Source organism: Ostrea edulis, chromosome 2 (assembly GCF_947568905.1).
Source record: "Ostrea edulis chromosome 2, xbOstEdul1.1, whole genome shotgun sequence".
Taxonomy (NCBI): Eukaryota; Metazoa; Mollusca; class Bivalvia; order Ostreida; family Ostreidae; genus Ostrea; species Ostrea edulis.
The window spans coordinates 68,121,841-68,144,533 of NC_079165.1; the positions used below are offsets into that span (position 1 = coordinate 68,121,841).

Below are 22,693 nucleotides of genomic sequence, written 5' to 3' on the forward strand. Positions count from 1 at the left end.
AAAAATATTCCTACACTGTAAACCGGTCATCAAAATATTCCTACACTGTAAACCAGTCATCAAAATATTCCTACACTGTAAACCGGTCATCAAAAATATTCCTAAGTTGTAAACCAGTCATCAAAATATTCCTACACTGTAAACCAGTCATCAAAAATATTCCTACACTGTAAACCGGTCATCAAAATATTCCTACACTGTGAACCAGTCATCAAAAATATTCCTAAATTGTAAACCAGTCATCAAAATATTCCTACACTGTAAACCAGTCATCAAAAATATTCCTACACTGTAAACCGGTCATCAAAATATTCCTACACTGTAAACCAGTCATCAAAATATTCCTACACTGTAAACCAGTCATCAAAATATTCCTACACTGTAAACCGGTCATCAAAAATATTCCTACACTGTAAACCAGTCATCAAAATATTCCTACACTGTAAACCGGTCATCAAAAATACTCATTAGTGCTAAGCATGTGAATTCTGGCATTTACATAAAACATGGTTTTACTGTGGTCATATTAACATGGTGTAATAAAGAATTATTTTTCACTAGCAATTTTGAATATATGTGCAATACATTACAAACTTGATAAGAATAAGAAATGGATACTAGTTTAAAACAAATTGAAAGTAGAAATCCAACTAGTGACCCCCCCCCCCCCCCTAAAAAAAAAAACCACCAAAAAACAGCACTGCAGCTAGGCTTAGTGCTCTAAATTTAAACTATTTGCCAATTTAAGAATATTTGGGTTAGAAAGACAATAATACTAGTTCCCTTTTATTTTCTCATTTATATTTTAATGCATTTCATTGTTTGAAATCTTTATTTTATGTGTATTACTTGCAGAGATGAAAAGCTGAAAAAGAAATTGTTTTTTGAAATAATAATAATAAATTCTTTACTTAGACAGGATAGCACAATTCGTACAAATGACTAGTTTACATTGTGGTCCTGTATAAAACAAAATCACAGACAGATAAATGAGAGAATAGAAAAATAGATAACATATTAATGTAAAATATGTAGTAGTTACCCCATATGATATTGTTAGTTATATGCAGATACCCGATGGGTATGGTCATAATGACACGAGGGAGCATAGCTCCCGAGTGTCATTATGACCATGCCCATCGGGAATCTGAACATAATCAACAATATTATATGGGGTAAGTGACTTGTACCATAGTTTACTATTATTCATTATATCTTATTATAGCTTTCAGAAGCGTGGTCGCCTGTTTACAATATGATGCCAATTGTTATGTCTTTACATTACACTTTGTACATCATATATTTCTATCATAATGACTTTCTATCACCGAAAAATGTATGTTCATTAATTGTTTTTAAAAAACCGTTTTTAAAATGCATATAAATGTTTGGACTGTTGGTTTTGATATTTTTATTTAACATTTACGCATTCTCCAACTTTTAGTACCGGTATTGGCTTTAAAGAATTGAAATTTAAAAATTCAAATAAAATTCTAAGAACCCATATTCGTGCATTTTTCTGTTTAAAAATTTAGAAATATATTCAACTGATGATGGTGGTTACTCTTTTGAAAATCCTATTCTAATACATATTTTGACTAAATTGGCTGGAAAAACATTTACATGTATATACAATAGATTAAAAAAAATGGTGAAACATAAGAGAGAGAAAAAAAAAAAGAATTGTAAGACGCGAAACCATAAAAGAAACAAAAGTCTGATTCACTCTGTCCGCTAAACAAGTTTATCTCTCAAACACGTTCTTATCACATGACTGGGTCTTTTATAAAACTATTTATAAATGATACCCGTATTTCTACGTACACGTGTTTCTCGACTTGAGGAGAATATGGAAAGAGAAAGTCTTTGGGACGAGACCATTGACGATATTATCTTGTATCAAGGTTTAAGTGAGATTCAGTGCAAATATCTATAATGTATTTGGAGAACTTAGTCTGAGTCAGTTATCCGTGTTTGATATGTGCAATTTTGATCTGAAGGAACTTCATACAGTGGACAGTGATGTTGTTGTTGTTTTTTTCGAGAATGTGGGCGGGGTTTGAAGAAAAGTGTGTGTTATGTACAGATAACCCACACTTTTAACAAAAGAAAGCATGCCAAACTATGGTACAAATACACAAAATATACACACGATATCACTGGGGAAAAATAAACAAAAATATATATACATGTATATAAATGAATTTTCACCTGTATCATTATATCAGAAAAACGAACAATTTAGATATATGTAAATTACAAGACTTAGAAAGAAAAAAGTGATTCAACCATGCTCATAGTTATACATCTTCATTTCCCTCCTATATAAAATTATAGCAATTAAAATTAACATTTTGACTGTTAACTTTAAAAAAATCATGATTTTCTTTCATTCTTGATCTGTTGACTGGCCCCCAAACAAGAGTCTATAAACTGTTGACCACTATCAAGCTGTTGACTGCTTGCCCTATTTTCACTGGCTATGCAGTCACATGATCATTGATCCATGCTTGTAACGTCATGTATTTACCGTGAAGTTCATATTTATAGAGCAACATCGCATCTAACAAAGAGTATCATGTCACAAAATCCTTACACTTTTGTAAAATATTTGAGCAGAGGTAATTGTTTTATTAAGCAAGGAAAAGTGTGATATGGCGGTAAAACAATATCCTTATTCTATGTATATATATATATATATATAACTACTTACATTACAACATGAAGTTGTATAAACAAAACAGTTATAGACGGGCTCCACAGACAACAACCATTTTGTTTGACCCTCGAATGGTTCTGCTGCCTAAAACCTACAGCTTAGGGCAACAGATTAGTTCACAGGTCAAACAAAGCGGCTGTTGCCATTAGGTCCAGTCAGTAACTGTTTACTGTTTATAAAAATACCTTGCTAGACCAAAATCAGCCACTTTGACTACTGTACTCTGTCCCACCAGGCAATTTCTGGCAGCCAGATCTCTGTGAATGAACCTCCTCTTTTCCAGATATGTCATTCCATTGCAAACTTGTGAACACATGTCTAGTAATGTTGCGGTCTTGCTTAACAGGCGTGCTTTGTGTCGTCTAAGGTAGGACAGCAATGACCCTTCAAATGCACAATTCATATCATCAAAGCACAAAACAGATTCCTAATACGAACATTTGTAACTGTACTTTATCATTCAGCTTGTAAGTGGATTTTAATGTCAATATCTGTTATCATTCAGCCTGAAAGTGGATTTTAATGTCAATATCTGTTATCATTCAGCCTGGAAGTGGATTTTAATGTCTATGCCTGGGGTATTAGCATTGCTCTTCTGCACAAAAGTGCAGGCAAGCTAAAAAAACCCTCAGGTCTATATACATGTATGTGTACTCAAAACATTTACAAATTTAATTTCAAATTAAATCATATACTGAAAACATTATTTGATTATTCTGATTTCATTTTCAACAACATAATTACATGTACAACGATTTATCATGAACACACATGTATAAACCAATTATACCCGAACACTTAATTATCAATACCATATTACTACAAGCTATGCAAATAAAATGCAAATGCAGAATTACCAATATTATAGAAGTATAAAGTAAACACTTTTAATAACACTATAACCATAAACAGTAAACAATATTACGCAGATATCACAGTAACCTTACCATACTGCATAAGTTCCGTGACAATAATTAATGGCCGTTTCTTGGTTACAATGCCATAAAGCTGCACTAAATTGTTGTGGTTTAATTGTCTGAAATTAAAAATAAAACATTTATAAATACTTCAATTTACATTAATAATACTGCATACTGTTACAGTGTACTAAGTACATTAATTCTAATTTATAGGCAGAACAAATGTACAGGCACACCAGTGCCATTTACTAAAATATTGTAAACAAGGATCCATGAAGTACGTAATAGCATCATTAAAATCAGTTGTTTTAGGGACTTACGGTCTTGCATTGAAGGTCAAATGAAAAACAAATTGCAGATACAACTTTCCTAGGACTAATACTCCCTAGTCTACAGGGTATAGCCTAACTGTACACAACATCCCTTCTAAATAACCTCTGATCCAGCCTAGCATTTTGCATTTGAAAAATGATTGCTCATATCATAATCTTCTAATCCCAATCCTTAAGACATTGATCTTTATTATAAACCCATCTATGTTTCGTTTTTGATACTGTTGATTTCATAGAGAGTGATCCGATTTTCCAGATCACCACACTGGTTTTCTGATTCCGTATCAGTATCCTCTGAAACTGATGGTGTCACAATGAATCAACGCAATGTGTTTTGTGGAAAATATCATTCGCATCACAAACAAAAATGCATACACAAAATATAATTTCACTGTATGTCTGTTTTTGATAATTTGGATTACATTTATTATGTTATAAATGTGGATTTCAAAATGCATAAGGAGGTGTATGATAAATTTGTCATAACTGCAGTAACTTCACGTCTCATGTGATCTGATGATCCACACCTGTCAACTCAATGTGATTCGATTCTTTGGATTAAGTTACTGTAGTAATAATGATAATATTAAATACATGGTGTGAAAAGAAAACCATATACAGGTTTTCTTTTCATACCATGTATTTTTCCCTATCAGGTCACTAACTCATTGTGTAACAAATTTATCATGTCGAAGACCTCTAACTGTATATGTGGGCTTCTATATCATACAACTTAATAGTCTGTCCAAATCGCTTCACCATTTTGTCACAGCTGCAAGTCGAACCCGACAATAAATTTCTCGCTCAATACGGATTTTTCTCGCATGATATGTTTTTTTTCACTGCATTACACGAACAAGATCTGACCAATTAGATTTCAACAATTTTGTCTGAGGCATGATAAAACATATACCACTTATCTTCATTTATACCAGTACTTAAAGAAGTTTTTAACATGTTTAAATGCAACTGTTACATCACTGGATTATTTCTCATTCATAGCAGCCACATAACCAAACTGTTCCAAAAAACCATGAGTGCTTTGAATAAAATCATTTTTACAGACGGACAGACAGACAAACTGTTGAAAATGTGATCCATGTAGGTTGTTAAACTTCAGTATTTACAAAAGACATATTCAGATAACATATAATATTGTATGTAGACTTAGGTCAGGGGGATTCATGTTGTAGTGATTTTGGCAGTGACGTAATGGATGAATTGCTGGTTGCACTAAATCTCTATTTAACAATTATGAAAAAAGAACTAGTGCATGCATCTTCGGGAGATGAGAGTAAGCGAATCGGATACTTGGCTTGCGAAGATTGACTACATGTACAGTAAAAGATTGACTACATGTACAGTAAAAGATTGACTACATGTACAGTAAAAGATTTACTAACGTCATGGTTTTAGCTTCCTCAATGAAACCATCGTCAGACATGGTAGATTCTTTCATCATCTTCACAGCAACGCGTTTACCACGCCACTTGCCCTCATGAACAGTCTGTAAAGGCAATACAAATTCCCTAAATTTTATGATTAAAAAAACCCAATTAATAAATTGGATACTAAAACATTCATGCAAAAGTCTGTCACAATGCCATTTACAACACAGTGAACATGCTCAGGATGAAATTACACTTGAAGTGAAGTCATTATCATCCTAACAAAGATAAAAACTAGAGGCTATCATAAGACAGTAATACCCACAGACAAGTGTATGCCCTTTAAAATATAACTCTCTGTCGTACTTGTGTAACTAGCAAAGAAGCCACAATAACTATTTTATAATTTACTTGAATATACATGATCAAATTTAGCATAAAATGCTTAGGCAAGAATACGACCTCTGTGCCTCTGGGAGGAATACATTAGCACTGCATTGCCAGAAATTACAGTATTCATCCCGATTTCAGATGTTGTACTTTAAACATGTACATGCTTAAGGCACTGGCTGGTAGTGATTATGTATACTATTTAGATATGGTAATGAGTATATGGCGGTAATTTTGAAAATATAGTGGTAATTTTGAAAATATAGTGGTAATTTAATGCGACCTAGCCTCGTATGTTAGTATTTCATATAATTAATTCATAGCTCAATAAAGAATAAATTCTTAACTTAATATATAATAAATTATGGTTGAAAAGGAGTTGTGGAAGGAAGATATTTGTTTTTAAGAAAGTCCCTACTACCATCATAAAGATATTCTTGTTGCACATCGAGACATGACACAATGCACTGACCACCAAGTTTTTGTTCATCATTTTCCCTCTCCATTTGCCCCCAATCTAATTAAAATCAGATCCTAAGATACACTCACAATCACTCCAATAGGATCTGACATAACCCCATAGGGGGTCACGTCCACATGACCTTTTGCTTGGAATATTCATGAGAACTATCAGCCAGTCAGATTGCGCCATACAGACAATGATGGCTATTTAGGCGGTTCCCAGCAATTCGTAAACAAGTTGCAGTAATCTCTTTCCCACGAAGTTTATTGCACACTATAAAATTGTATATTCTGACATAAGGAATTTTAAACTTTTGCAATAATGCCTAGTCTATTCCGTTCATACAAATAACAAAACGTACGATACAAAATACACCCAAATTAAATTAATTGTGAATTGCAATTTATGTACGAATAGGGATGGGTATGATTTGAATAGTTTTCAAGTTGGTTTACTTAATCAATGCCAGGAAATTAACGCTAGTCAACATAAACGGTGCATTGTGACATCACCTCTTGCTCTGATGTGTTTTTTTTTCAAACCAAACAATCGCAGCCATTTTCCTTGAAATGTGAACACCGACAACTTCATAGGCGACACACTGATTGGCTGACATAAAGTTCACATGAACATGACCCCCTAGTCCGGTTATGTCAGATTTTCTTACGCAGAGTATACGGCTACGAAGTAAGGGTTTTTTGTTGAAAAAAATTATTGCACATTTACAGGACACCACCAATCATCTTCCAAAAGATGATTTGGCTACTGTGTAAATTGTTAGAGGAGTTCTGGGAACAAGGTTTTTGTAGAAAAACATTTTTGATTCCCTTTTGGCCCCCAGGGTGAAAATGAAAATTCCAAAACATTATTGCACATCTATAGTACAACACCAATCATCTTCCAGAAATGATTTGGCTATTGCATAAAATGTATGAGGTGTTCTGGAAACCAGGTTTTTTTTAAAAAAGACATTGTTTTTTTTTACCCCCATTTCGCCCCCAAGGTAAAATTGAAAGTTCTGAAACCTTATTACACATCTACAGGACACCATCTTTCATATTCCAAATGATGAGTTGGTTACTGCTAAATATAAAAGAGGAGTTTGAGGAAGAAGAAAGTGTGACAGATGGACATAGGAACCAGGGAAACAAATATATACCTGAACTTTCTTTAGAAAGTCCGGGTATAACAATGAATTATGCCTATTATTTCCAAAAGATGACACCCCTAGATGTTCTCTATAACCATGCTTTACTTATCAAAGCAACAATATACAAGTAAATACTGATAGGTTGGATGGTGATTTCACATCTTCACAAATCCTCACAGAATAGGGAACTACATGGGGAACTAGCATGTATGTGTGTGGGGAGGGCCACTTATTTTGTCAGTCATCCAACCTTGTCTTGGACATGTTTTAAGTGCTTTCCATTGCTGAAATAGGACATTGAACAAAGGTATTAGGGCAGGAGGAGAGGTGCTTGCCCTTACTTTTATAAGGGTGCAGTGAAGAAATGATATACATGTCATATTGTTTTCTGCTCAACAATGGTTTTTCGTGGGGTCACAATTCCACATGTCACCCTACAAAACATGTATTATTTTTATAATGTATTTCAGTGTTTAACTCACCCCAAAACAACCTGCACCAAGCTGCTCTCCAATAGAAATCTCTGATGGGTCAATCTCAAATTTACCTGTAAAGTGATAAGACACAATGAGGTAAATACACCATTCTTGAAGAATTTACAGTATTTCAGATGAAAATCATTTCACAACTACACCGAGTTCTTGACCATTTTACAGTGTGCAGAAACCTACTGGAGCTAAAGCCTGCTGTAGCTGGGGCTGATGTTCCACTTCTAGTAGGCGGACACTTTAAACGGGTAGCAAGTCCTGAAAATCAAAAATGTACGAGTTAAACACCATGTTGTGTACGTCCCAAAATTAAATGAAAGACCCATCAGTCTAGAAATTCTCAACTTAACGAAATTTTCTCAATTGATATGTGGGTTCATATGAAATAATCAAGATCATTGAAAATAATAAGTCAATTGTCAATATCAAGTTTAAAGTAAAACTTTTTGGTTCTAATGGAAAGAGTTGTCCACAAGAAATCTATAAATTAAATTTTTATTTAGATTTAATATAAATAAATATTTATACTATTTATTCAATTTTTTGATATTTCAAATAATATAAACTATCACCTGTATTTCAAAAGCTACGTATGGCCTATGATTATGTTTTTCATAAAGAGATCAAAGTTCATTATTAAGGTTATTTGATTTGAACATATTTTATTGTATTATGCAAAGAAAGGTCTTGCCATAAGGAACACACATATGAAAAACCAAAGCTTTTATTTTTCACACAATAAGGCAAATGATAATGCTTTTGAAAATTCTGTCAACTTCATTCAATTTTAATGTGACCTCAGGCCACATCCTTTACCAGATGTCTTAAACATATCTAAATCATGTTGTGTTGCTCATGTGCATATGGAAGTTTGGTATAGACCAATGGTTTTATGATGATTTGTAAGCCTTTACCAAGGACTATCCCCTAGTTTGAGTATATATTAAAGTCGTTTGCTGAAGAACACTTTGGACAAAGTTAATAAAACTTAGGCGAAGGATTTTCAAAATATTTTCTCATAACACACATTACATACCACACACTATTCAAATGGGCTATACATAACCTCACAGAGCTTTTAGCAACAGCGTGTTCAGAAATTCTTTTGATCTACTTTACATATTCATGCTAACCGATAGACTGACAAAGAGTTGAAACTTACCTGCAGAATTGTGTTTATGATAGTGCACTAGTTCAGATATTGAAGGAAATGCATATTTCTCTGCTATATAATAGTAGCCTTTGTCATTCTTCTTTATATGATAATGTCGAACTTGCCCATCACTGAAATTACAGGTCAATAGTAAGCTAAGTGTAAACTTTTAATTACAGCATAATGTGTATTCATTATTTTCTAGGTCTTACTTACAGTAAAATAAGATGCAAAAAGAATAGAACTTTTAGGCATTATGACACAAAAGAATGGCATAATAACAGGAATTAAAGTGTAATATCATGAAAACAAGGAAATAACACAGAATTATAAGATGTAATGACACAATGTTATTACCTCTTTCATTCACATGAGGTTTGTATCTGAATTCTGTAGTACAATTGTATTGTCAATTTTTGGGGAAGTATATTTTGGAATTCTACATTGAAGGGGAATTAGGAAATCAAAAAGAAAAAGGGGGGTCATAGTGCTTGTCATTGAACTGGAGCATGTTAAACTTGACCTTTTTGTACTTCAAATTTATCACTTAAGGTAAGGTTTGCGACATTTCGACATGTAGTGAACAAAGTCATGTTGCATATCAGTATGTTCAGTAGGAATTTATCTTTTAAAAATTGACTTTTTAAAAATAAATTGCCCTTGTCATTTTTTTTACCAGATGGGCTTAATTTTGTGATGTTTTACAGTTTTGGGATCTTTGTACAAAAGGGAATACTAGTGGTATAAAAACTACAAGAGGCAAACTTATCGGGTAAAAAGCTGGTAGAATTTTTTAAAAGAGTATTATCTATAAGATTATACTAATTGGTAGAAATTTTTTATTTTAAAACACAAAAAATAGCACTTTTTATACCTTGAATAAAATTTAAATTGGTTGCCATGGCAACAAAAAATGCATATAGAGCAGCTTTACAAGGTCTACGTCAGAAAAATTTCACTTTAAACATAATATTTAAACCATAAACATTTAAGAAAGCATATAAAATTACCCACCGGGCTTTGTTTCCATGGTAACAGATTAAAAAGAATTATTTCATTTATGCGATTTGTCACTTTAGTTTATAATTGTACAACTTTTGAAGAGTGCATTGAGCATTTTCATGAACAAAATACAATTCCAGCCCAAAACTGATAAATGATATTTATATTTATTTGTAAAGTATTGTAGTATCACATTAATTAGAAATTAAGAGGTTTGGTTTTTTGTTTGTTTGTTTTTTCTAACTTCAATACAATATCTTCAATTTCCCAGCAGGTTTTCTGCGGTCCCGCTTTGTCATAATTTCCGTGTTTCATTAGGCCGAACCTGTCTTATATACTACATCTTTGAAATAAATTCCCTCTTCTTGTTCCATTGCTTGATGTTTGTTTACATAGTTGAACATACAACTGTAACCTTCGCGACAATATAAAGCTCGATCAGTGGCAGATCTAGAGGGGGGGGGGGGGGATTAATGTAAAGTTAATAAAAATGATACTTAGCAAATCTGTTTTATGTCGACAAGATACATGCCGTTATGCAAATGTTCCTCAAACAAAATTAAGACTATTTTAAGATATACTAGAGAAGACCCCTCTTTTATCCTTACGTGATCATATCAGTCGCATTTTCTACATTTCAAAGTTTATGCGATAAATCCTTCGATCAGCGCAAGTAGATATCATAGCATTGAAATATATAGTGCATGTAATTAGAGAGGTAAAGCATGGTCAGGTTTATTTTTAAAAAAATGCTTTTAATGTCATAAAAATTTCTAGCTTCATTAATATCGAACCTTGTCAAATTTGAGGATACTATTCAATCACAATGATCAATTATAACAGCATCAAAATAAATCCTACTTTCCCTAGCAAGATTCACAGAGATTACATGTGATCATCTCATGGTTTCACATGGTATCAGCAACCGGTACCGATCATCATCTTTTATCAGAGCCATGCCGTTGTTTACAAACAACTGATTTTCTTGATGTATTCCAAATGATGATGCCCATTAGGGGCGATTTCAAGGTCACAACATAAAATGGCAATTAACCGTAGCGCATACTATACATAAAAAGTTGTAGACTTTTACAATATCAAAGAAAATAATTTATAAATGATAATTTGAGAAAATTATTATTATTTTATCATAGAGATTTACACATACGCCGGTTGACACTTGACAGTGGTAGATGAACTAGTAAATAACAAGTAAATATTATGAAATTTTCCCACGATACAACTATGTCGCGACACAATTTTTCATTGTGACGTCATAAAGCGTGAAGTGCACTGAGGTATATCAAGAGTTACATGTATCTCCCTGTTGTTGCAAACCTTACCTTAAACTTGATTTGTTTGTTGGTGTCAACTCCACATAAGCAACACAAATCAATCATTACATAAAATAGATACATAATCATGTCTTTTAACAATACAGATATAAAAAAAAAAGTTTTTAATACTAGTAGACTGGAAATAATGACCTTCTTGCACTTGATATATGAAAAATTCATGATACGGAATTTTTGAGTTTAAAAGAACATATTAGGAGTTTTGTCGATTTTTTAAATTGAAAATGAATTACAGTCTTGCCTTAAAATATAAAGTGGGTTTATATATTAAATTTTTGAATTAAAGGCCAAAATACTGAATTTTGATACAAAATTTCAGGTAAATTAATTTAGATATTTTTAAGAATTGGTGTTCAGTTTCGGAAAAAATGTCAATCAAATTAATGAATTACAACAGTTTATTTAGTTCCATTGTCTCTAATAACTTGTATCATAAATTACAAAATTGAAATACAAGCATAGGGGTATAAATATTGATAATATATTGGATAAAACAGAAACTGTAATATCATGCAGATTTAGAACTTTTTGATTTAACAATCCTTCCACCACAAAATGTAATCCCTGCCAAACCCTTTCAAAATTGGAATTGACACAGAATTTTTCAACTGGATAGGGTTAAGGAATATATGTATAATATGTATGGAACAATGAAAGCAGTATTGAACCAATATCTACACAGTGTAGTTGTGCTGAGGAGCTAACATAATCAAATCAAGCATGTCTTGTTGGGTGGCTATGACTTTTGTTAGATAATTGTTGAAGAAGAATTGTTTTACAAATTGTGAAGAGAAATTTGTCCAGAAGTTTGTTTCAAAAGAATATTGTGTACTTAAGTTTGTGCAAGTAAGAGTATACAGAAGAATTTGATACTGAAGTGTAACCCGAGTACATGTAGATAGACAATTACATGTACATTAATCTCGGCTTAATTGCTTCTAATCAAACCCAACTTTGTGTTGGATTCCCATTGTATTGGATATCGCTGGACAAGTAAATACCTGTACTCTGATTATCAAGTATTGTTACATCCCTGACTTATACAATAAGGAATCTACAGCATTCATAAATTTTGGGAAACAATTTGATTTGGTAATGGTAGTATATCTCCATGCATACCAGCAGTATGATGATATCGAATCCAACATCAATTTCCCTAATGACATAGTACATGTATAATGGTACTCACTTTTCTTGGGTATAAAGGGACATAGTGAACATGCCCGGTGCACTTGATTCTCGCACCAAAAAACAACCTTCTCTTTGTTCCTCTTTGAGAATAGCTTCACTTCTTTCTCGTGTAGAATTTTTATAATACCAACTAAAAAGGGAAGATATATTCTTCATTAAGACAGCACAGGTTTCATCATAATCAAGAAAGGAATTTTCTGGAAGAACAACTTATACGTCAATACTTACTCAAACATTTCTAAATCAAATTTCTTTTTGACATAATTTGATGGTATATAGCCAGTCCTCCTGAAAAAAAAGCAACGAAGAATAGAACACAGAAGCAGATTTCAATTAATGGCCTCTTCATTAAGCAAAGAATATAGATAAGATAAGATAAGATAAGTTTATTCCAATTTTGGGCCCAGAGGGCATAACAGTAAGACAGTTTATAAAGAAGGAAATTCAAAAAAGAAAGAAAGTTTACAACATTAACTACAGGTTACATAGACTGCAAACTGCATGTGGATGCAGCATGTTGGGGAAACAAGTACATACATATATGAATTGCTAATCATGTGTATCCACAAGTAAATGGACAGTATCAGTATTATACCAACATATGAATAATAAACTATAATGATTCTTGCAGTTTTAAAGCATCACTTCTTTTTCTGAAAGTTTGCACTAAATATTCACTCAATTTGACAATTACTGGTTTGTCTTCATTAATCATCAACCAAGTAAATTTGTCCTTATTTGTTAGATAGATAAAATTTTTGTTGAGCTTGTATATACCATTAAAAAACATATTTCTCTCTTCAACATAGAATGGACAATCAGTAAGGAAATGAAATTCATCTTATGCAAATGGCTAGATATCTGTAATATGATGTCATGTGATGTAAAAAAAAAAAATTGCAGAAACCCTGGTTCTTAATTAAAAAGGCTGACTGCAGACCTCGATCATGATGTCAAAACCAACCAATTTTTTTTTTTACACTGTTTCAATGTATCTGATCTTACCCATTTTTATTTTTTGCTCGCCACCAATGTTCTCTCGAGTCATCTAAAATTTCATACTCTTCTCCCTGTGTGAACAACATTTTGTGAATTAAAATCAAATCAATGGTCAATTATAGCATTAAATATCACCCTCTCACTGTAAACCTTCCTCATGTTTACTGTATGTCAGCTACATTGAATATCACCCTCTCACTGTAAACCTTCCTCATGTTTACTGTATGTCAGCTACATTGAATATCACCCTCTCACTGTAAACCTTCCTCATGTTTACTGTATGTCAGCTACATTGAATATCACCCTCTCACTGTAAACCTTCCTCATGTTTACTGTATGTCAGCTACATTGAATATCACCCTCTCACTGTAAACATTCCTCATGTTTACTGTATGTCAGCTACACAAGCTTAGGGTAATATGCAACGTTTCTCAATAATATATATTTTTCATGGCATTCCACATTACTTCAGGTACAGTATATTCACTTTTAAAAGTTTTATCCTATCTTGTTCCTACAACAGCTGAACATGAGGTATATTACAAGGTCTCTTTTAAAGTTTAGCATATTCTAACAGTTCCTGGTTGTGGCAATTAAAAGAATGTAAAGTCAACTCTGTGGACATTATTTAGTAGCAAAGAAAAGGAGACAAATCTTCTGATCAATCTGAGATCAAACTCGGGACCTTTGTGTTATTAGTTAGGTGATTGAACTAACCAGGCCGATATACTAACAACCAATGTATAGAAGATCCGATATTAATTAATTTTAAAATATAAACTTTAAACCTATTTCAGAAATTGTACAACAACTGTTCAAAATATTTCCAGTAAAAGATGGTAGAAATGCAATGGTCAAAAAGTTATTCATAAAATATCATTTTAAAAATTATAAAACAAGTGAGATCAGTTAATGTATATGGCATGCAAAATGAACATCTGCCATGCAATACGTCATGTATGTAGACAAATCCATGCAAAAATGTCATGAATAACACAGCACTCATCAGTAAAACTTGTTTATAGGGAACTCAGTTGTAAACAGATTTTGGTTATAAGGATCGAAAAGCCCTGTCATTTTCTTTTTAAATCTTTGTTTAAAAATATGGTTATAAAAAATTATTGGTTGTAAGAAAGTGATATTTGTTCCTTTTATCATTTTCATACATAAACTTTGGGTGTAAAAGCAAAGTCAAAACACAAACTCATTACTTGGGATACTTCAGGTATTGGGTATTTACCTATTCTTGTAGCTTTACTGCATTTAAGCTCAGGACCTGTATTCTATAAATCTGTCAGTATGTCTTAAAAATGTCACATTTAACTAAAAATACTATTGTCCTCAAGTTAGATAAGAGGATATCAAAAACAAGAAGCCTAAACTGGATGCAAATGGATTTAGACAATAATCTGTTGAAATTTCTGTAGTTTGTTATACTACATATTACATTTAATACCATTTTGACTTGTGTTTTGACTTTGCTTTTACACCTTAAGTTTATGTATGAAAATGATAAAAGAAATAAATATCACTTTCTTTCTTTAATAGGTTTAAAGTTTGTATTTGATACAGTAGGAGGTCTGTGCACTGGAGGAGCATAATGGTGAACACATTTGGTTGAAGAAGCAGGGAAGTTGACTTAATTGGGAAGAAGCTCAAATAAGAAATGATCAAGGAATTATATCAGAACCACAGAGCCTTTAAGATTACAATTCCAACTAGAGGTTGTTTATGATATGTTGCCAACTCCAACCAATCTTGCAACATGGGGCATGTCAGATGGATGATCCAGACTGTACACTTTGTGGTAGACCAGCAAACTTAGAACACATTCTGTCCTCATGTTCATTAGCTTTGAGATAATGATGATACACATAGAGGCATAGCAAGGTTCTATCTGCTATGCGTTGGAAAGGAAAAGGAAGAAACCAAGGACAAAAATGGCCTGAAGTTTGTCAGCTTTGTCAGGACTGGTGAGCAGAATTCTAGCAGTGGAGTGGAAGGAAGAGGACTGTTGGGTACCACCATTGATTGGCAGTTCCCATGATCCATGATGCATCTATACCATAAAGACTTATACATGTAATACATCCCTCTCTGTAAGTCGCCAGCAGTTTCTGATGTCATAGACATTGCAACATAATCCTTTACTCATGTACATCACAATGTCATAACCTCCAATTCTGTGGAGCATCTTTGTCACATAAGCACATGATATAGAGTTGATATTTTTTAAATGTTTCATCCTACATCAGCTCTCAGTCACTTTAAAGTGACATCTGGCTGCTATATGAATTGATATAAAAAAGGTCATGTTTGTGCTGATTTATCTTTAAATATTAAGAACTTTCTTTTAAATATTAAAAAACGCTCCTTATCATAGGTGTTCATAAGTATTCCTTAAAATCAAGTATGACTGTACTTCAAAATGTATTTATATTATCCTCAAATACATTAATGTAACAATATGATATTGACAATTTGTCCTTTTCAAAGATTGGTCATTCTTTTTTTTTTTTTTATTTCAAATCTTAAAAGTAAAAACACACCTGTAAAAGTTCTAGATCCTCCTCTTCTGTTGGTGTAAAATTGTACACTGCTACAAATATTTTCTTTGGTGTGGGCTCTGGGGAGGGGGCAGGGATTGAAGGGGGAGGTGGGAGGCCTGAGGGGGTTCCTCCAAACTCTGAACAAAAATCAAAAGCAAAAGCTATACAACATTAACTAATATCAATCCCTAAAAAGGCAAACAAGGAAATGATACCCTATAAATATGTTCAGAATCAAGAATACATCATGTATGTTTTTTAATCTTTACTGTAGATAAGTTTTTGATAAACTTCTAGTTTCATGTGCTTGACATTGTTGATATTATGGATATGAGAAAATCTTTTTGCAATCTGTTGAGTACTATATGCACATGTCCTATGATATATTATTAGATTTTTTTGGTACATAGTGTCACCTTGGTATATCGCTAGCCTTTGTCTCAGCCTATTTTGGCATTATATCGAGGGTGGCATTATGAAGAGGTCAAGCATTCTAGTTCATCAATTTGAAAAAAGGTGGTTGATCAATCAATGATTTATTGTCATTTCATTGTCATCCACATATGACAAGATATGTAAATGCATGAAATTCTTTTGCTTTAATTCTTACAATTTCATTAAATAGCAGGATGTTCTGTTCTTCTGCATTTGTACAATACTTAAGTATATGTACAACCGTTTGGTGTCATGGTAGGTTCTACAATGACTGAATATGTTGAACGGTTAACAACACTCGTAATGACTGCAATTTTTTACAGGAACGCAGAAATATGACAATACACACATCAATATACATTACACATACAGTATTGATCACATGGTACACAAAATTTACAGCAGCTGAAAGTAGTTTCATTTCTCTGTTGTTTACATGTGGACAATTTTACTGGACAATTTTTAAAGGATTATATTCAATCTATTATCAGAATTACCTGTGCTAAATTTAGATTCAGTATGATTCACCAGACACACAATTATGTATAATTATGGCTTCTGGTCCCTTTTTGTAGGTATTGTTATGAGGTATATAAAGGTAATGACATTTTGTATCTGAAAACAGGTGGTGGATGGCGATAGGCGAGTTTGGCATTATATCAGTTTTTTTAATGTGTATGAAAATCCATTCTACACATATAGATGGCGGTATGAGGGGGTAGCAATATACCTTGGTGATACTCTATGTTCAGTGGACTTAACCATACACATACAATACCTCTTTCTGTGGAAGTGACTTCACAGCCAATGGCATTCTTTGAAATCTGGTTACAGCATGTGTAATTTCCACTGATCCAAACCCCTTTGTGATACTTTGGTATAAATGTTGCATCAGCATTCTCGGCAGCTAAGTCACATGTAAAATTAACAAGTATTACAATATACTGGGTCATACATGTATGCAGTGACTTAAATTACTAATATCTGGGATAAAAATATAAAACATGTTGTTATATATTCACTATAGAAACAAGATGTGTTTGTGAAACACAAATGCCCCCGATAATGGCCAATTCCGAAGATGGCTAAGGCCACAAGGACAAATATCGTGGTACCAGTAGAAAGATCTTGTCACAAAAAATACTCTTGTGCAAAATGAAAGCTCCAATATTTACCATTTAGAAGTTATGACCAATGTCAATTTTTTTAATGTCAAAGTCAAAAGGTTTAGTACCAATGGAAAGGTCTTGTCACAAGGAATACTCGTGTGAAATATCAGCTGCTCTATCACTTACTGTTCAAAAGGTATTAGCAAGGTTAAAATTTTCAAAAAGTAGGTCAAATGCCAAGGTCAAGGTCACAGGGTCAAAAATGTTGGTACCCACAGAAGGTCTTGTCACAAGGAATACTCATGTGAAATATCAAAGCTCTATCACTTACTGTTCAGAAGTTATTAGCAAGGTTAAACTCCAATTGTACATACATCAAACGTATTGAATTCAAATTCCCTCTCGGTCATGAAGGTGAATAAAGCTAGTGTTTATATCCAGCTTTCATGGCACAAAACAGTCATAAAGCCCGTTACAGAATAATTGCAGTTGACCATACTAAATATATACCGACCTTTCCTGAGCTTTGTGACCCAGTCTTGTCTTTGAATATCGTCTTGTGCCACAATGTACAATGTCAAAATTTCATTATTTTTCTGGGAAGCATGTACAACCTGAAAACAAGGACTCAAATAAACTCTTTTTCATTTCCATGAATATATATTACTTTTTTATGCAGCATATAAACTTCCTCCTAATGAAGTTTATAACAATTGCTAACATCAATCAGGAATATTTATAACTGCTGAAGGTGACAGAATATGGTCTATAATTACATTGCACCTTTTAGCAGTGACTCCCATATTGACACCTATTGAGATTCACATACATGTACATGTATATCAATCTTATTTTGATTGTATTCCAACATTTTTAAAGTATGTATCACCTAAAATGCTTTTCAAGGTGGAAATGCAACTTTTATAATAAACTTTTAAAAAAAGGCCAATAGATAGAAGAAAGATGAACTAAATTACAAAGTATAAGAAAACTTCTCTTTCTACTTTTTCATGAATTGACAAAACCTCATCATGAACCAGACAAAATTCACTTTAATGAAAGACGAACAGATTTTGAAAATATAATCTTAAAAAGGGTATCTACTATTGATTTGGGAGAGCATATTGTACACAGACCAAAATTGGTTCACAGTACACACTCCTTACCTGAAATACGTTAATTTTATTGTCCAGCACGTTGTCTTCAACAGTCTCCACTGCTTTTATTTTTCGCAATTCCACACCACCCTTTTGTTTGCCTTGTTTCTGCAAATGATATTCAAACAACTACATTTTTATCTTCATGACCCACTTTCCTAAAAAGCAGCCTTACTAAAATTATAATGAATATAGATGTATACTTCTGCTAGAGAACCTTATTTACAGATTTAAACTACTGATCTGATTTAACATATTTTGTTGTTAAAATAATATTGCAAAGAGGATTGGACACAAGTTCTTAAAACTTAAAAATAATTCAAACACCCTCTCCTTAAACTAAACCATTAAAAGAAAGACTTACATTTCTTTAAGTATGTATTACAGTATACAACTTTATTTGGCTGCAATTTTATTTTTGCTATTTTCACTTAAAGTAAAAAAAACCACAAAATTAAAACTGCATTGCAGCAGTGATAACCCAGTCATAAAGCTGCATACAGCATCAGTTGACCTGTCAAATTGTGGAGTGAGCTATATGTGACATGGAGTCATAAATCAAAGCTGCATACAGCATCAGCTGACCCATCAAATTGTGGAGTGAACTATATGTGACATGGAGTCTAAATTTCCAAAGATGCATATAACAGGAAAAGAAAGTAAAATTATAACAAATATTGCCTATCTAATAGTTTTGTGAATAACAAGAAGACAACTCTTCATTTTTTTGTCAACAAAAAAATATTTCAATCATCATATACTGAGCACAATACCATTCTGATGAACAATTGTTCATATTTGTCAACAATATTGAATTGCAGTCAAAAGTCGTACTAACAAACTATGCATACATGTATACAGATTTTCAACAGAATTGCATTTATCATTCTAATCACCTGTACATTTTCTTTCAAGTATTCACACTTTAAAGTAGAAACCCTGGGGCCCATGCCAAATATAAAATGAACACTATGTGTATTTATGCACTGTGAAAATCTGGTCATCAACATTAAATCTCAACTCTGTATCTAATAAATAAGTATATAAGGTAGCTCGATCCAATATTTCCCTTGCTCGCACAGAGTTCAACAAGTATCTTAACCTAGCTTACCAGTTAATGAATATAATTACATAGTAAAATACAAATGACGAATCATAGAGAGCCTTAATTCCTCTTTTGTGATGCTGAGGGTTTGAAGGAGGGGAAGGGGGGGGGGGGGGGGAATAGACATTTTGAAATTGAAATTGCTATGTACAAATATTATCTGCACTCATACATTTTTTAAAAGTCTATTGAAAAAGTCTATAGGCTCTATAGATATATTAAGCTGTCAAATTATGATACATGGTATACAAGCTTCCTGGACTTCTTGCTTCCTGGTTTAAAACCATCAACCTAGATTATTCATCACGTATTATTTAAAACCTGTTGGAAATACCAAGAGTATCATTAATGATTATTCTAAAATTATTCATATTCTAATTTATCATTATAAACAGTCCTGGTCAAAGGCTTTAGTAAGAAATTAAAAAGGTACATGTCCCTATTATAGTACCAATTTCATAGTAATACAATATTCTATCACATGTAGGTCCCTATTATAAAATACTACTGTGTTAAGTGATCATGTCTATCACATTTACTATAGTTACCTATTATATACAGTGAAACCTGTCTAATACAATATGCATTGGGGGACAACAATTTTGTCAGAATACATAGTGTGTTAGAATAAACAGTGTAAAATACAATATAAAATTGAGAATGAAAACAAGTTTCAGAATGCCCAGTGAAACAGATTGCATAGTTGTCAGATTTGACAGTTTTCACTGTAGTACCAAGTTCTCCATCAATTTTGTAAAGCATGAAGAAAATATTTATAAAATAGACAGACTGACCAGTTGATAGACAGGAAATCTACATCTAGCTTTACTGACAGGGAACTAAGAAGTAGTAATTAAAACTTTGTCTTATGCACACTTCCACTATTGTTATCTTTTTACTGTTCCATATTACTAAACTATGCATGCATATTTTTTTTTATAGATATGCCCTCAAGCCATTGGCTTGCAAAGATTAAACCAAATGTCACCCTTTATTTCTCCTACTTGATCACTCTATGGGATCTTTAGCAGTATGATAACATTTTAGAACATTTTGTGTTAGTCTTGTCTATTTATTATCCCCTCCCAATTCATTGTGAGAGGGGATATAGTAAAAGGACTGTTCATGTGTGGGTGAGTATGAGAGGGGTGTGTGCATGTGCAATTCAATAATTCAAAGTTCAAGGGAACATAATAAAACTTCGAAAGATTAAGAGTTCAAGAGATCGAAGAAGGTCGGGTCAAATCTGGAAATTTGAGGTCCGACCACTGTGGTTAAAATTTTATAGTAACTGGATCGCATATTAATTTACAACATCCTGGGATTGTTTTGACACTTTTTCCTTCATAATTTTTAGCATTGCCAAATGATTTGATTTCAACAATATAGAACTTATCTTACATTTATAAATAAAAAGATAGCTTAAAGTTTATGTATCTATTTGTCCAAATTTTTTTTTCATGCTAAAATAGATGTACACGTACATCTTTACATTCAAGACAAATTTTTCATAAATAATAAAGTTTCACACTCACTAACTACAAGGGGTACATCATAACAATTTCCAGTTGCTTTACACAAAGCATCATTTTTTTAAAAAAAAATAAAAAACAAAGTTTCAAGTTATTTTCTCAAAATTACTGTCTCTTTGTGAATATTAACAAAAACAAAGCATGGATGTAGGGATAAAACTGACCAATTAAACAATTTTAACTATCCATCCCATGAAGCATTCCTGACATGCCACCTATGTAGACACCTAATTAACAAGGCCAAGCTAGCCCCAGGCATCCATCAATATCCAGGTAAGGTCAAAGTGGAAATAATTACACACTTGATTGATATGGTGTATACTCCACCACTTCAAGAGATTGAGAGTAAAAAATAATCAAATATGTTTTATGGGACCCAATTAAATTTCACTTTGAGAGATCAAGAACTTTGAGAGATTGAGAGTAATTAAATTTGCTTAGTTGTATTGAGAAAAAAATTGGGACCGTGATTTCACTTTGAGAGATCAAAGTTCAAGCCATCAAGAGTGACCTGTATATACTTTGCTATATGCTAGACAGCCATTCATCATGTATTCCACTACATGTAGTCTCATGGGGACCTGAGTTAGAATAAGTCCCCAGTATCCCTTGCTTGTTGTAAGAGGCGACTAAATGGGAAGGTCCTTTGGACGAGACTGCAAAAACCAAGGACCCATGTCACAGGTGTGGCACATTAAAGATCCCTCCCTACTCAAAAGCCGTAAGCACCGAGCATAGGCCTAAGTTTTGTAGCCCTTCACCGGCAATGGTGACGTCTCCATATGGGTGAAAAATTCTTGAGATGGACGTTAAACTATATACAATCAATCCACTACATGGACGTATGTCAAATTCTAAATTGTGTGCTATAAAATTAAATAATTATGCTTAAACATGTCAGAAAATGTACAAATTTTTTATTGCGCCATTATGTTATGTACATGATTTACAATAGAACTAATTATAATGTACTCACATCAAGGGTGCCTTCAAAGTATTTGAGATCCCTGTCATCTAAGACAAACCAGCGATTCTTGTAGTTGGAGGCACTGATGAAGGTGCTTTTGTTCATAGCCCTTTTCATCATATAATCTTTCTTTTGCTCTCCCATTTTGCGTTTAAGAATTTGTTGATGTAAAAATACAGCTTAGATTTCCTTCATGATCACCATTTGTGAGTTTCTATACATTCCTATTTTCTGATACTGAAAAAAACCCACCAAAATAATGCATGTGTATTCTGACTTTATAACTTTA

General features: G+C 32.8%; 1 protein-coding gene across 1 annotated transcript in view; it reads right to left on the reverse strand.

Moving 5' to 3' along the window:
* LOC125682596 (tyrosine-protein kinase Tec-like) overlaps positions 1-22,693 on the reverse strand; it is a 31,937-nt gene that overhangs the window by 8,782 nt on the left and 462 nt on the right. The window contains exons 2-15 of the mRNA XM_048923262.2: positions 22,414-22,641; positions 18,810-18,908; positions 18,158-18,257; positions 17,313-17,441; positions 16,100-16,236; positions 13,557-13,621; positions 12,780-12,839; positions 12,550-12,681; positions 9,013-9,134; positions 8,034-8,108; positions 7,845-7,909; positions 5,375-5,478; positions 3,667-3,755; positions 2,905-3,103 (exon numbers count right to left, since the gene is read on the reverse strand). Coding sequence (XP_048779219.2) covers positions 2,905-3,103; positions 3,667-3,755; positions 5,375-5,478; positions 7,845-7,909; positions 8,034-8,108; positions 9,013-9,134; positions 12,550-12,681; positions 12,780-12,839; positions 13,557-13,621; positions 16,100-16,236; positions 17,313-17,441; positions 18,158-18,257; positions 18,810-18,908; positions 22,414-22,548 — 1,511 coding nt within the window. The 5' untranslated portion in view covers positions 22,549-22,641. The remainder of the gene's footprint in view (positions 1-2,904; positions 3,104-3,666; positions 3,756-5,374; positions 5,479-7,844; positions 7,910-8,033; positions 8,109-9,012; positions 9,135-12,549; positions 12,682-12,779; positions 12,840-13,556; positions 13,622-16,099; positions 16,237-17,312; positions 17,442-18,157; positions 18,258-18,809; positions 18,909-22,413; positions 22,642-22,693) is intronic.